This window comes from Necator americanus, chromosome II (genome assembly GCF_031761385.1).
Source record: "Necator americanus strain Aroian chromosome II, whole genome shotgun sequence".
Lineage (NCBI taxonomy): Eukaryota > Metazoa > Nematoda > Chromadorea > Rhabditida > Ancylostomatidae > Necator > Necator americanus.
The window spans coordinates 8,394,638-8,409,847 of NC_087372.1; the positions used below are offsets into that span (position 1 = coordinate 8,394,638).

Consider the following 15,210-nt stretch of genomic DNA (forward strand, 5'->3'; position numbering starts at 1 on the left):
GCTAAACTCCTTCCTGTACGATCTGTCTTCTTAGTTTTGTTGTGTTTTCTTCCATTTCGAAATTGCGTCGAAAAAAAATTGACGTTTGCAATCGGGAATGAGAAACAAATACATCTTTCCTAACATTTACATCATAAAGGATGAAATGCCCATTTGAGAACTGATGATGATGTATGAGCGACAGAAGAACGAAGGCTGATTCTCCCTTGTGAGGCGAGAATAACTTTTTGCTGATGTGACGGGTGTCAGGGATTATGGCGAGCAGGAAAAGCGAAAATGCTCTGGAAATAGAGGTGCTTTCATGGAGTTCCCCTTTAAGAGGCAGCGGTTCTGAAAGTTCTCGTAGAGGAGAGGATTTCATGGATGGAGATGTCCATCAAAAGAAAGATCATAGATTTTCTCGACTACCAACCGACGTATTTTTGTTATGGGACTATTTCGTGCGTAGTTTACTACTTCTTTATTGCAGTTACATCTATCTCAGCGCAATCATGACGTACGTAATGCGAACGATACGTATTGAGCGCAGAGCATGAGGAATTTGAAGTGACCAAATTATGTTTATTCGGGATCCTTATTTAATGGATTTATTTAGCTCCCACTATCCTAGCGGAGAACCACATGGAAAGGTGATCGATACTAATCGATATCCTCACATTGCTGACTTCTACGCTCAGCACTTCCTCGGAAGAGAATCTGCGCGCATATTCCGTACATATAAGTGAACGTGGTTGCGCATCCCAAGCGGATTGATTAGCGGCAGATACTTTATCCTTTAACTTTATGTTCCGCGGACTGCGATCATCTTCTCAGCTGGATCACTTATTATCAATTTGATCTTTCATCGTTCACTGATTCCACAGTTCCATTTTCCATTTAACCGCTTCAATCCCGCTCTGTCATAGTTAGTTAGCCATTGAGCCTGATACAGTAATTCGAGGCGTGAACTAAATTGTAATGTTCGAGGTATCACAGACCACTGTTTCAATACGACGACACAAGTCTACTGAGCTCGCGATGTTCGAGAAAATTGCAGCTTTTCCAGGTTTTTTTGGAACCTTAAGGGTTATCGTACGATTGTAGGTGGTATTTCATAAGATGAAGATGCGTTTATGCTTGGATTTGGGGAACTATGAGGTAGTTGGACTGGGATTGGATGGTGCGAAGTCGCTGGACGAACGTGACGTCCCGTTATACGGTAACTTATTCTTGTAACCGCTCCAAAATTATATTGCTATCATTCGAAGACACTTTGGAGCTACCGTAAGTCAATGGTTTAGAAATGGTACTGATAGGAGTCCTGATATTGTTATGAACACGAGTTGCATGCGTATTCAAAGCAGCGATTCCGGACAGCAACACAAAATTTCCAGGTTATTTATTTTGTTGTTTATTTTCATAACGACAACTAACCTGATCCAACGCCGTGCATCCAGGCTTTTCGGGGGTGATTTCAGATTTGCACGAAACGCAGACTGTAAAAAGGAAACGATAGCTATGAACGAGAAGTAGATTTTCAAAATTTTCTGTTTCCGTTACTGATTAGGAGAATTTCATTTGTTTTTCTACATTATTCTTATGGCAGTAAAATCCAGAAGGGCCACAGATAATTTATAGGTCTTTTGGGAAGCGTATGAGAGTGTATAAATGAGAAGAATGAGAAGATTTTCAAGAGATCTTCTTCCCAGATAAAAACAGAGGTGAAAAAGTTAAATTATGTGGTCGAATGGAGGACGTATGAGTCTCTAAAGGCAATGGCTTGGTGGAATGATGCCAAATGATTAACGGCATTTGTGAGACGCGATTACCGTACCAGAACTAACGTGATAAATTGGGATTTTTCGTCGAGAATGATTTATTTCTATATTTGTATCTGTTTTGCCCCTACCACCTTACCAAGAGGACGATCTTACTGTAGGCGAACAAAACAGATAAAGCTGAGCCCGAAACGACAACGGAATGTGATTGATCGCCGCTTTAGCAAGCACCCGACTATAAACAACCGATTTTACCCGCTCAGCCTTAGAAATGGTGCACACGAAGGGATAAGGGGATTGTTATCGGTCGGTCTGATAACGAAGTTGTTATTTCCTCGGATGCGTTCGATGCGCGCGGTTAGCTATCCATGGAATCAGCTGAAAAGTGCGAGTTACCGTAGTTCTGATCTAGTTTTCTCCCTAGTGACTTTTGAGTGCAGAGTTCGGTGATTAAATCTGGTGACAGGGTTACTGTAGGCGTCTCTCAGTGGAATCTTCAATCCTCTACACCAAATATGTGGATTTAAGAGTGCGCTTATCATACGCGTAAGCTTGGAAGCCGATGCTTCTTGAAGTCAAGGTAGTTGTAATCGCAGATCGCTTAAAGATCGCATAACTGCTTGGCGATAGTCGGAGTATAGGTGTCGGTAGGACCGAAGCATTTCAGCACTGTCACACAGCGTCGTATGAAACAAACGTGCGTGGAAGTTCGAAAGAGTTCGTGCTTGATTGATCCACGAACAGTTCCCCCCGGAGCACAACGTGGGTGCCTACATCAAACAATGCTGCAATTGGTTTAGGTAGCTCTACACATTAGGCTCGTTAGTAATGCGAGATCTGGTCCCGGACCAGGGGATCTGTTCAGTTCGCTGCAAAGTCGATCACTGACCTTTAGCCATAGCAATGGAAGCGAAAGAGTACCACTTATTGCACGGACAAAGAATACAATGAAAAGTAGTCTCACTTCATACGAACTCATTGACACGTAAATATTTACAAGGATAAGCACGATCCATGATAGCGATGGGGATTTAAATGCTGTGAATTACGGTGAGCAGCCCTGAGACCCTGAGATACTGTAATCTAATAATCTATGTAGATGTCTTTTGCAAAACCATTTCAAAATAGGTGTCTAAGGAACGACCTTTCGATTTTACGACTAGTAACGCCTTAAAATCTGTTGGGAAACTCGTCCACTACGCAATTTCCACTCATCTCTCTTTGGACGAGTTTTGCACCAATTCATAAAATCAATTAGCGCATTTTCTCCAATAAAGCAGTGAATCCGTTGGGAGAAATAAGCTCCTCAAACTAACTTTACACGATATATTGGTTTAATTTACCTTAACTACAACATTATTATTATGGGCGTTGCAGTACCACCACGTAATTCAGTCCCGAAAATCCTTCAAACCCATCGAAGATAGTAACCGGATAATTTTTCTAATTTATAAAAAAATATTGAAGTGGTCGAATAAAGAAAATGAAAACAAAACCGCTTTGTCCAAACTTGAAAACTTCTCCAAACAATAATGTTTGATTTATTAATTTCACTGACTCTGTTTTCCTTTATTTTTGTTATTTTATTAATTTTTTTCATGTTTTTTGGATGCTAGTGTTCAAATGCGCATAATTTTACTATAACACATTGTTTGTTTAAAAAATAAATAGGCCATTATTTTTGCTAACAAAATTTTTCAGAAATTTATCGAAGAAAGCAATTTCACGGCCTGATTAGCAATGAAAATCTTGAAGCAAAGCAAATTTAGGACTTCCTTCTTGAGAAATTTTTCTTGTATGAATAACGTATCGAAATAATAATATAAATATATAAAATAGTTTAAACAAATAAGTATAAATACAAATATAACATAATATAAATATAATATATATATATATATATATATATATAGTAGCAACAAACAATACATAATAATATAAATATAAATAATATTAATGTGATAACATGGTCATATAACAGTATAAATATATAATAACACAAATGTAACAATATAAATATATTCTAGTATAAATATAATCGGATCGGAACGAAGAAATGGACAAAAACCCTAGAGGGTGTTGTTTAGTACGTAGTTGCGAACGAAACAAACGCATAACTTATAAAAGCCCATCGGTTGTGCGTTTTCATGAAATTCAAATGAGCACAGCGTGAGATGAGCGTCGAAATGAATTGCGCAGCCAGCTGGTTCGAGGATTCCAAAGAGATTTGTCAGAGGCGCGGTGGTGTTTCGGAATCACGTCAAAGTTCACCCCGATGATACATTTGCCGCGCATATTTCCCATGTTGACTCATATATGTTTCCTTGTGTGATCAGCTGATCTGCGCTGTAGATTGTGCTGGATGATTCCGCAACCTCGTGCGGTGCCTGATCCTCATAGATGACATTAAATTGTGATGCGGTGATTAAACGCCGACACTTTTTTTTGCTTTGTATTTTTGCTATTGCTTTTTTTTACATCCACTGAAAAGTTTGTAGTTCCTTGTATAATTTTTGTTGTATTATCAACTATCGTTCAAATGAGTCTAATTTTTCGTTTGAGGGGATTTCCTCTTCCAAACGGGAAGCGAAAAAGTACATTTGCAGCATGTAAGGTCGTCACACGAATTTCGGAAAGGCGTGAGTTTTGGGGAAGAAAATATTGCAATTATTCGCACAAGAAAATATTTCTTTCATATTTTTTGGAATCGTGCCCATAATCCCTGGACAATTTAAGAGTGGTTCGGAAAATTAAAATGAAAATTTCATTTCGAAAGAAGTCTAGAAGGAAGTCTGACATTGATGGCGATATTGTGAGTACCTCAGTGGAAGAAAATTAAAGGATTTAAATTTACTGGACGTTGACGATTCTGAAGAACACTGGAGACTATATATTTGATAAATAAAACTTTATTTTCTAAAAATTTCGCTCCCTAAAGTTTATCTTTTTAAATTGAGTGGGCAAAATCCCACGCAGTCAATTAATATGAGATGCAGGAAGAAAAACGGAGCAATTACTGGTCGATGGCGTATGGGGCGAGTTTACTCGATGCGAACACACAAAGAATCCATTAAAGATTGAAATGGAGCGCTAAAACACTAATTAACATCGAACAACATTTATAAAAATTTTCATACAACAAAAAAAAAAGATTTGAAATTGAAGTATCATTATCCTTGTGTTGAGAAAATTTCAAATGTTTTATACGAACAGTGCAGAGAAATATTTTCTAAATGTTACTAGATTGTTTCTTTAGCCTTTATCGAGTCGGTTTCGTTTCGTTTTACTTCTTATCTAAAAGTTATTCCTAAAACTCCATTATTTCTTAGCAACGCATGTTTTTGGAATCTTTACACTGAGAACCAAGGTCAAAGTTTTTTTTGCTGTTACAAGCGAAAACTGGTCCTTTCTTGTGAATTTTCGTCAGAGAAAAAATTGCTGTTGATTCTCAACCAACACCATTTAAGAAATGCACGATGTATCACTTAGATATAATTGTAAATACTAATGTACTAAGTAAAATATTGGAAATAATATATAATATAATGTTATGATAGTACTTCTCAGTAATGTTAATACAACCAAATAAAATCATGCATACACACTAAGGGTGAAGTGGGCTTATGTTCACCCGAACAACCGTGACGCATCTGCAACAATTCACTCGCTTTTTTCGCATCGAACGCGCGTGCGCACGTGCTCTCTGTGCTGCCCGTGTTGAATGCGCATCGCTGTTCTTCATGTAAACATAAGTGCTGTTGTCTGGACTTACAATTATTGTTGATTATTCTGTCTATAATAATTAATAGTAAACAAATAAATAAAGGGGAGATTTTAATGATGAAAACTCCAAGCTTCTGCAGTTTTGTTGTAATTTTCATGCTCTATTTCGGTGTTGCCTTTAATCCCAGCACTGGATCCAGTCTCAGTAAGAATATCAATAGTAATAATAATAATAATAATAATAATAATAATAATAATAATAATAATAATAATAATAATAATAATAATAACAATAATAATAATAATAATAATAATAATAATAATAATAATAATAATTGTAGTTGTAGTAATGATAGTGCTATTTCCGGGACTAGAGCTTGTTTTGAACCGGATATCGAACGTAAAATAGATGTTGAGTGATGTTGTGGGAATAGATCCAGACGTAAACAAGACGACGAGCACTAATTGATCGGTGTGATAAACAGCTGATCATCAGTGTATTTGTAACAAAGCGGCGGCATGACACAGGCGCATGACTAAATCTCGCCGAACCACACGCACACACACACGCACACACATACATACATACAGACACACACACATACACACACAGATGTGTGTGTGCATATGTGTGTTATGCGAGATGTGAGCCGAGATAACAAATGTGTTGCATGCGTTTGTTGTTTTGTCGGTCGTTTAGGCTTTTTCCAACATGCCGCGCCACGCAAGTGGAAAGGGATCGCCTTCGGTGGAGTCATCGCTTCATCACCGCTGGTAAAATTTCACTAAATCCACGAATCTTTTCGAAAACGTCGCGGAACCAAGGGAAACTGTGATCTTCACGAATTCAACTGCTGCTACTAGTAGCGCTCATCATTATGAATGGAGACGTTTTGCGAAAGGTCCCGACCCCCCCCCCCCAAAAAAAAAAAAAAAAAGCTAATCGAGCGCATGGATGAACGCCTTCGGGCCCGTAAAGCCTGGTCGGCTCGAACTCAAGTTTATGCCGCCCCAACGGTGACGCCAAATTCATGCGATGCGGAAGAAGTGGCTCTATAGCGGCCGCATTTTAACGAGGTAGACGCAACTCGGTTCGGCACACCTGTTCACGTTTTCCGAGAGTTTTTGAAGCATTTTTAAGTACTCTGAACTCTTTGTCATGTCAACGTCTCAGCCGAACGTTTCCCCTCTGACAGCTAATTCGTTATGATTGTTTTAGCGGTTATGTGTCAATGAATAGGTTCGAAGCAGCGCATCAGAACAGCCATCTGGACACATAAACCGATGTAATGACCTTAACTGATGAAATCCCCAGAAACATCGACGCTCTCCGTCCATGGATACTATCGGAGTTTTTCCTCCTTAAATTTTCCATGTAAATAGAGAATTTTATTTTCTTTCACCATCGGGTGTGATGTTTCCTGCGTTGCAATGTGACATTTTTCATGCGAACCAACTGTAAAATTCATGAGATCCCTAAATTATCCTAGAATCGGTCGAATGGAGTAGCTGGAGGGAACAAAGCAGGCGAAGAGGGCATATGTACGTACTTTTTTGTTCGAAAGGGTGAATGAATGAATGAATGAATGAGGCTTGGCATGAGTGTTCCATGGAATTGAAGGATTCTATTCAACAAAACTAAGAGCTATTAGAAAGAGAGGTGGAGAATAAGTATAAGAACTAATATCGGCAGAATTTTTCTGGAATAAGCGAGATTCAATGTATGAATTCGGGAAAAAAGAAGGGAATGGATGTGCTTTTCAGTGATAGAGCACGATATCTTCAACAAACTTTTCAAATGATGTCTCTGATTCTTGAAAAAGCATAAAGTATACGTTTACCTTCATCGTCACCCATTGTGCTTCAATCGAGCAGCGATCTAGCGAATGTGATCCCGGAAGATGTATGGATGAGAGGCGTAGAGGGAGAGAGAGATAGGGAAGGGACGGACGAGACGAGTTGAAGAGGGGAAGAGCAGCAACGGGAACAAGAGCAGCAAGGGGGGAGGAGGAGAAGACGGGGGAGGGGATCCGAGCACGGGTGTCCGAGTAGTCGAGAAAGGGCGTGGCCGAGTGCGATTGAAGAGCGCAGCAGTAGCAGCAGCAGCAGCAGCAAGGCAGGCAGGCAGGCTAAGCGCAGCGATGGGGCCAGCGTGGACCCACGCTCCTCCCTCCTCGTCCGCCCCCTCCTCGCCCCGGAAAACCAACCAACCAACCAACTGACTGACTGACTGACTGACTGAGACTATCACTTGACGACACATTCATCTTCACGAAATAGCGTGTGGATGCGATAGAGAGGAGAGAAAACGGAGAATACTATTTATATTTTCGTGTGTGTATGTGTGTGTGTGTGTGTGAAGATAGATCAAACGAAAAACGAAAAGCACTATAACTCATCCATGTTCAACTGAATGTTAGGCCTGGGAAAAAACCTCCCCACGAAGAATGACAATGATTGAGATGAAGTTTCGCTTGTCAGTCAGAAAAGAAACTTCGATTGACAGACGAATCGAAGCATCGTGCAATTTATAACAAATGAGAACAAATGTGTTGATGTACTGCTGGGAGTAAAAATGAACATTGATGGTTCTCTGATCATCATGCGGTAACGAAGTTTGTCCAAGTACTTCATGGTGGCGAAAGTGAATCGTCGACAACCGTTTTTTTTTTCGCGCCGGGACCTTAACCTCAGCTTAATGTTGACACAAATGTTGCTGTACATATAGTACTTAAATGCGTCAAACCAGATGTGTGTTTTAATGAAGTACGAAGATTGTTGTTTGAGAGAAAAACGAGACTGCGGGCTGCTTGATGATTGAGGGTGTGGTTCCACCCGGATCTAGGACGAAGACGAAGATTTTTCCTTGCAGGAATTCCTGGTGAACAATAGACGCTCATGCGCTTTTACTCCACAAAGAAATCCTTCTATTTAGCATTTATCACCAGTCAAGACCACTAATCTGACCTCAGCACGGATCTCCAGGTTCTCTTTGTGCTTTTCTCCTTTCAAAAACTTCTCAAAACATCAACAACACTGTTCCGTGTACATTCCTACTCACGAACTTATTTCTTTTTTTAAAGTATGCCATTAAGAAAAATTTGAGTTAAATTTCATCCATCAGCTATTCTTTTTTTTGTTTCTTTTTTCCTCATTTATCATTTTATGAATAGTGAATGTATACGCATAAATTCTGACGGAAAGAACCGTTAAAATTTAAAATTTATTGTCTGGTTCATCGCGCTGCAAGAAGAAAAAAAATTAAAAATTCACACAGTTCTCTTCGGATCCGTTGCCTATAATTTATGACGGGCCAAACATATTCGAAAAAGAAAAAAAAACTCTCATCCTTCCTTTGTTTGAACAGCTTGGACATTCCTAAGCCATGGAAGAACAAAAGGATGACTAAAGCTTGTCAAAAAGGTTTGGTTATGGGTTCTAACTATGTTTTATGTAGATAGGCTTCGCGTAAAGAAAAAAAATTAAAAATTATTGTCACCTCGAATTATTATTATTTCATACTGTTGTTTAAAAAATTGAAAATTGTCAAAAATTACTGTTATATTACATTATATTGTTATTTTAAAAATTTAGAAATTAATAGAATTATTATCATTGTAAATTATCATCGCATCACACCATTATTTTTGAAACTTCAAAAAATATGTGACAATTAAATAATTAATAATAATAATAAATAATGATAAATAATAATTAATAAAAAGTAATTAATATTATATTGATTAAGCAATGAGAAATGACTACACGAAAAAAAAATTGGTGGGACTTCAGGTGTTGAAGGAAGGACACTGAAGGGTTTTCTTACTTTTTTGCAGTCTACTAACATGGATTTTTCCATGTTGTCATGTGTATCAACGCCCTTAACAGAAAATAATAATAATAAATAATAATAATAATAAAATATTTGCAATACACAACCTCTTCAATGGAATGTTAATTTTTTGAATGAAAGGTGAAAAAGAAGAAGCAAACAAGGGTGATAGCTAGATTTTTTTAAAATTTATCTCAGGTATTCTGCGGAAGTACCGGCCAAGGCAAGAAAAAAACTGAGGCAGTCGCCAATAAAAAGGTTGAATGAATATGTAGGTCCGTAGAATTACACTGAATGAGTTGAAACCTAGTTTTTTTCAGGTATAACTGATTTCATATCTTAATATTTGGCTTTAATAATAATACAAAAAATTTATTTTGTCACGTCCACTGAATTAATAGATTTCTATTGTAGGCAAGCCAAATTGCAAAATTCGAAGGTAAACACCATTTATTTTCTGGTAACATACCTGCATCTCAAGATTTTGATGGTTCGAATTTTTATTCTCAAGCAGAGTTCAATTTTTTCTCAACTTAATTTTCACCATAAAAAAGATAGAAATTAAAAATTTTGTAATTACACAAATTTGGAAACTACAAAATTCTGTAATTACACAGATTAACAGACAGGCAGACAACTAGCGAAGAACATCTGTTGTTGCAGAAACAGAAACGTTGCATTCCAAGCGTTTGACTCCAAACCTGTGTAATTACAGAACTGTGAGCTTCCAAAGTTTTCCGTGTTCCCAAAATTGTGGATTTCTAGCCTAGTAGTATCCTAATGTTTGTTTGTTTGTTAAAGATAAATGTTTGTTGGTGCAAAAGCGAAGATAAAAACAAAAATTGACTTCTGGAATATTATTATAAATTGTTTTCATACACATTTATTGTGAATGCAAAATATTCTGTAAGAAAAAAATGTTTTTTTAAAGATAAATATTTGTTGGTGCAAAAGTGAAAATAAAAACAAAAAGTGACTTCTGGGTTTTTTCTTCGAGTCAAAATTTCCTTCCATAAACAACGGGAAGAAATTGATTTTTTTCTTTGCTAAGTTTGTCCAAGCTTTGGTGCAAACGAATTTTAAATTTTGGCGTTAGTACAGTACCTCAGGGAGTTCGCAGAAATTTAGCAAGGAAAAAAACCATGTACAAATTTTTCCCACGTTTTTACTGGAAGGAAATTTTGACCCGAAGAAAAAACTCAAAAACAGTTTTTTTCGAATTTTGCCGTTAGCACAATTTTTTCGGGGATTTCTCACTGGCGAAAAGAACGGTGACGGTTATTTTTAGCCGAGAATCGCTTGCAGGAAATCGCACTCAAGAGGGTGCGAATAGTGTGAGATGATGGAGAGGGAGGAGAGCGCAGAGAAGCAGAGCAGAAAGATCAACATTATGTCGTTGAAATTGTTCGAGTACAGCGGTGAAGATAAGCGTTTCGGATGACGCATGTTTGATTTCCGGGCGGGACCCCGCAACTAACCGTGCCACTGTGCTCAAGGTGTTGATACCACCAAATCATTTAAGAAGAGGTCCTCCTCTTCCCCCCTCCATAGAAAATGTGAACAAGTTTTCGGCTCTGGTCGCTAAATCCTTGATCTTTGACGGTTTTTTTCCTGAATCTTCAGGATTAAGAGCAATAATAAGGATAATGGATTTTTTCTTCTCCTGTCTCCTAAAGCCATTATGAAATGTGAAGATTATGGATGGCCATCATTACAGAGACTATATGTATGGATATGAGCCAGCTATTATGAGTTTTCCTTCTGAAATCCAGAGCAGAGATGCTAATAATTTGGAATCCTTTTAGATTTCATTCCTTTCTAAACCATCCTAGAGCCATCCTGGGAAAAAACGAAACAGATCAGGTTTAAAATTTGATCGAATGATCATATTTATTAAAACATTAGTTCTACCGAATACTTTTGATTTTTTGAATTTCAAGAGCCGGTTTCGATACGAGCAATGAATTTTCTCCACTTTTTTTTCATAACCACTAAATTTCTGGATAATTGCACATGTTTCGATGTGGAAAACTCAATTTTAACATTTCTGTATACGAATAAAACAGAATTAAAAGAAAACGAATTGCTATCTCCTTCCAGAGATAATTTATTAGAGATACAAAGAGGCTAAAGGATCGATATCTATGCGTTACATCGAGTGATCAGAACCGACATTAATTAAATGCCAGAAAAATTCGCCAAAGAAAAGGGGGCAATTTTTTTTTTGTATTTTATAAAAATCCGTATCTCTACGGAATATCAAGGGCAATATTACACTTTGGAAGTGCTAGGACAAATAGTGAAAATAAAAAAAACGACCGGAAACAAATGTACGGGTTCGTAGGGGAAAAAAATTGGAACACAAGCCGTTTCTGTTTGTGTGGAAGTGACAAATAATTCCACGAAACACTTCATCGAAGTATATGTACACAAAAGTGCAACAGCAAGTCCTCAACAACCAGACTTTTGTTTTTTTTTCAAAAATGATTACTGCAAAGTTACACATGTTATACATGCAAATTTGAATCTTAATTAATTTTGAGCATGGAGAACACCTCTGAACCTACTGCGGATTTTCTCAGAAATTTTCGTGAACTTCTCGTTCGTCTAACAGAGGCATCGGCAGCTTCAATCCAGACATTTATAGTGTTTTTCCCCTATAAGACCATTCAGCTAGCTTTATTTGTGCAGTCTTTTTTCACCTACTTACGTCACGAGCACGGTTTTGAAGATGCGGTGACGTTATCCACGAACCTATAATATGGATGTACTCGTCATGCGGTTGATGGGAAAGTTCTCAGTTGTGGATGCTCTAGAGACGACATGCATTTCGTAATGAATGGAGAATTTTGCGGTGCAGGGCAACGTTTCGATTTTTTTTTCGCTTTCTCACATGCAATTTACATTTGACAAGCATTAAAGTTAGCTATGACATTCAGTAACTTCTCTGAAGCCGCGTTTATTTGACGAACATTTAAAGGAGTATTTTATTTATTATATTACATTATTTTTATTTATTTTTGTTTTTATTTTCATTTTTTCATTAAATTTATTGTAATTTCTATTATTAATACTCTGGTTTTGAACGAAAAGGTTTGCACATGATAAAGGCCAATTTTTCATGTTCCTTCCAAAAATGTTGGTTTATTGTGCAATATTGCGTGAATACGATGCGAAAGAAACGCTGGGAAAATTTGAGGGTGAGAAACCTGAAGTTGACGCGTTAACAGACGAGTTTTCGTGACCAAACATGTCTTTTCGTGATAACACGTGTTTTAGCCTGAATGTACTTTACCGCGCGTGTTTCCTTCTGGACAAAGAAAACAAGTTAGGACAAGGTTAAATATACGGTAGGCACGTGTAATGCGGACACGCGACAACGAATTCCAGCGTGGAAATAGAGTTTCAGAAACTCTCAGCCAAATTTCGTGCGAATTTTTACGATAAAAAATAGCTATTCAGTTTTTTTTTCTGGAAATTGCTCTTTAGCACCAAATTCCTTTAGCTCTCCTTCCAGAAAAATTCAATTGTCGTAGTACCACTGATCCGTATATATGGTTGTTTTTTTATGGGACCCTATAAAAAAAGTAGAATGAAAGGGAGTGCGATAAAAGAGCAAGAAGGAAGGAGCAGAAAAACCGACTTTGACATTTTACTAGAGAACATTTACTTTTTTCTTGAAATGTTCTTACAGGGTTTTACTTCCCATTTTATTTATCCCTACCAACCGTTTTATTTTTTATAGTCTTCACACTCAGCTCAAGTTTCATCAACTATCTGCAGAACTAATCAATTAATCAGCTCTTAAGTATTTTCACCTAATTTAGCAAACATATTTTTCTACTCCTACTTTCAAAAGAGAAATCCAACTTCTGGAAATGATCCTATGGACAGAACGATCCATTCTGGCTACAATTCCCGCTAATTCCCGCTCTGGACAATGAATTCCGCGTTCCACAATAATTTCCAAATGTTATTCACATTCATTAGGTCATAATGGAGAGTTCCACGAGTGTTTGAAAAGTGTACATAGCTCAGCCCTCATTTCTACGATAAATCCAGAAACATCTCTGTAGTCTGTCATCATAGCTCAAAAGGTTAATGCACAGGTTCGAATAGGTCAGAAAAACTCAAAATTTCTCACAGATTAGTGTTTATAGTTTGATCACGCCCACTTCTTTAGGATTACACTCAGATATTTTCAGGTCATCGCAGCTTTGAGGTTATTTTGACGCAATTATATCGCAGTTATGGGGCGATTTAGCGGAGTCGGTAAGAGTTCCGCTGTAACCGCATGGTCGATCGTTAGAAACAGCCCTAGCGCCAACTACGACCCGGATGCCCTCCGGGGTCGATAAATTGATACCACACCTGTCTGAGAGAATAAAAATATTGACTTGACACATCGGCTGGCCCCCGCAAGTCATTCTATCGGCCAACACGCGTTTAAAAACCGCAACGAGCACGAATTACAGTAAAACGCGTTGGCGCATCCCAACTGGATCCATACGCCAGTGACTTTATCCTTTCGTATGTCGTTATGTAAAGAGAACTGCTTTGGAATTGTGTTCCCGTCAAAATTCTGCACTTTTGCGTCGAATCTCGTGCATATGATGTGAGTAAACAAATACGTACTATGTCGCTGTCCGACTTAACAACTCTAAAAATGTTTTCGCAGCGCCCTTTGCTTCCTGTTCTGATCAAATATCCAAAAATTGAAATTCATCCACGGTTGGATTCATAGTTTTTCCGATGTTGACAACATTCCCATACAGTTGTTATATTTTGGCATTTGGAAGCATAGATCCGAGGTTGTTAACGATTTTTAGGGATATATTGGCAAATCTGACAAAATTGGCCCACTCGGAATGTGAATGGGGACGAGAATTTTTTTGATATTTTCTGGAAAATTTTATTAAATCCACTAAACATAGATGGGTGTCACACACTTCTCACCTGTTCTGGATGCGGCTGGTCCCGATGGTGATCGAGTGACGTGCATCTCAGTTTGCATGTTTGTAACAAGACGATCGACTTCGTCACCGGAATAGGATTGCTGGAAAGATCAATAATCGATCTACATTCGGATCAATTTGGCCGTTTCTTGCAATGGGATTAGTGTTTTTTTTTTTGAGGTCGAAGTAGCAGAGAAGTAAAAAGACTAAATGTTGAGGTTTTAGGCGTTTAAATCAATGCTATAAAGCGTAGAAAACAAATAACTGCATTAGAAAAGCGTTAAAAGTCAAAATTAGAATTAAAATCAAAATTAGAATCAATAGCCAGCCTCATATTAAAATAGATAAAATGTAATTGATAAGATTTTCCAGGATTAACTCAATTGTTTACGAAGAAATGCCCAAATGGTGCAAGACCGTGGTGAAAGAAACGATCGGCATCCAGTTTTCTATCGGCTTTGCTTCACTTTGGATAAATTCCATCCAGAGTTTAGAACCATACCAAGACTATTTTTTTGCTAACAAGGAAATGAGTAGGTCCAGGGAAGTGCTACGTAGTTTTACTCGAAAGTTATTCTTCTATTCTATTCTTCATTTCCTATTTCCTTTTCATTTTTTCGTTTCTCCTTCGAATCATTCGACTCATCGCCGTCGTTTTACGAGTCTACTGTCATTAAATTGGATGTCATGGATAAAAAAGTCTGCAAAGTCTTTCCGATGTGTTGATGTGATAACACAAAATATTTCCCTTTCCTAGGTTTTTCCTTGTGTTCCAGCGATTTCCTTCCTTGTGCTCGTACCGATTTCATACTGTCACAAGAAGAAACTGAGAACTACAAAGAAAAAAGACTTAGAAAGGTCCACTCGGTTCCGCGAAATCAGGATCGAGTCAGGCAGAAGTGTAGGAGAGAGGATCGGCTACGTTGTGTGCTCCCTACTTCGT

The 15,210-nt window shown here is 37.8% G+C and overlaps 2 protein-coding genes across 5 annotated transcripts in view; both read right to left on the reverse strand.

The window, feature by feature from the left end:
- RB195_017166 (uncharacterized protein) overlaps nucleotides 1–15,210 on the reverse strand; it is a gene marked incomplete at both ends in the record, with an annotated part of 41,035 nt that overhangs the window by 7,694 nt on the left and 18,131 nt on the right. The window contains 2 exons of one of the 4 annotated variants that reach the window (XM_064184044.1): nucleotides 1,414–1,475; nucleotides 14,269–14,368. In XM_064184044.1, the coding sequence (XP_064039925.1) occupies nucleotides 1,414–1,475; nucleotides 14,269–14,368 (162 nt within the window). Of the gene's footprint in view, nucleotides 1–1,413; nucleotides 1,476–2,646; nucleotides 2,657–5,641; nucleotides 5,851–7,321; nucleotides 7,338–14,268; nucleotides 14,369–15,210 lie in introns of those variants that run through there. The other 3 variants (XM_064184046.1, XM_064184045.1, XM_064184047.1) reach the window with 3 other exon arrangements.
- Nucleotides 7,360–7,743, reverse strand: RB195_017167 (uncharacterized protein; the record flags this gene model as incomplete). The annotated part of the gene is made up of 1 exon (XM_064184048.1): nucleotides 7,360–7,743. The coding sequence occupies one exon, from the start codon at nucleotides 7,741–7,743 to the stop codon at nucleotides 7,360–7,362; it is 384 nt and encodes a 127-aa protein (XP_064039929.1).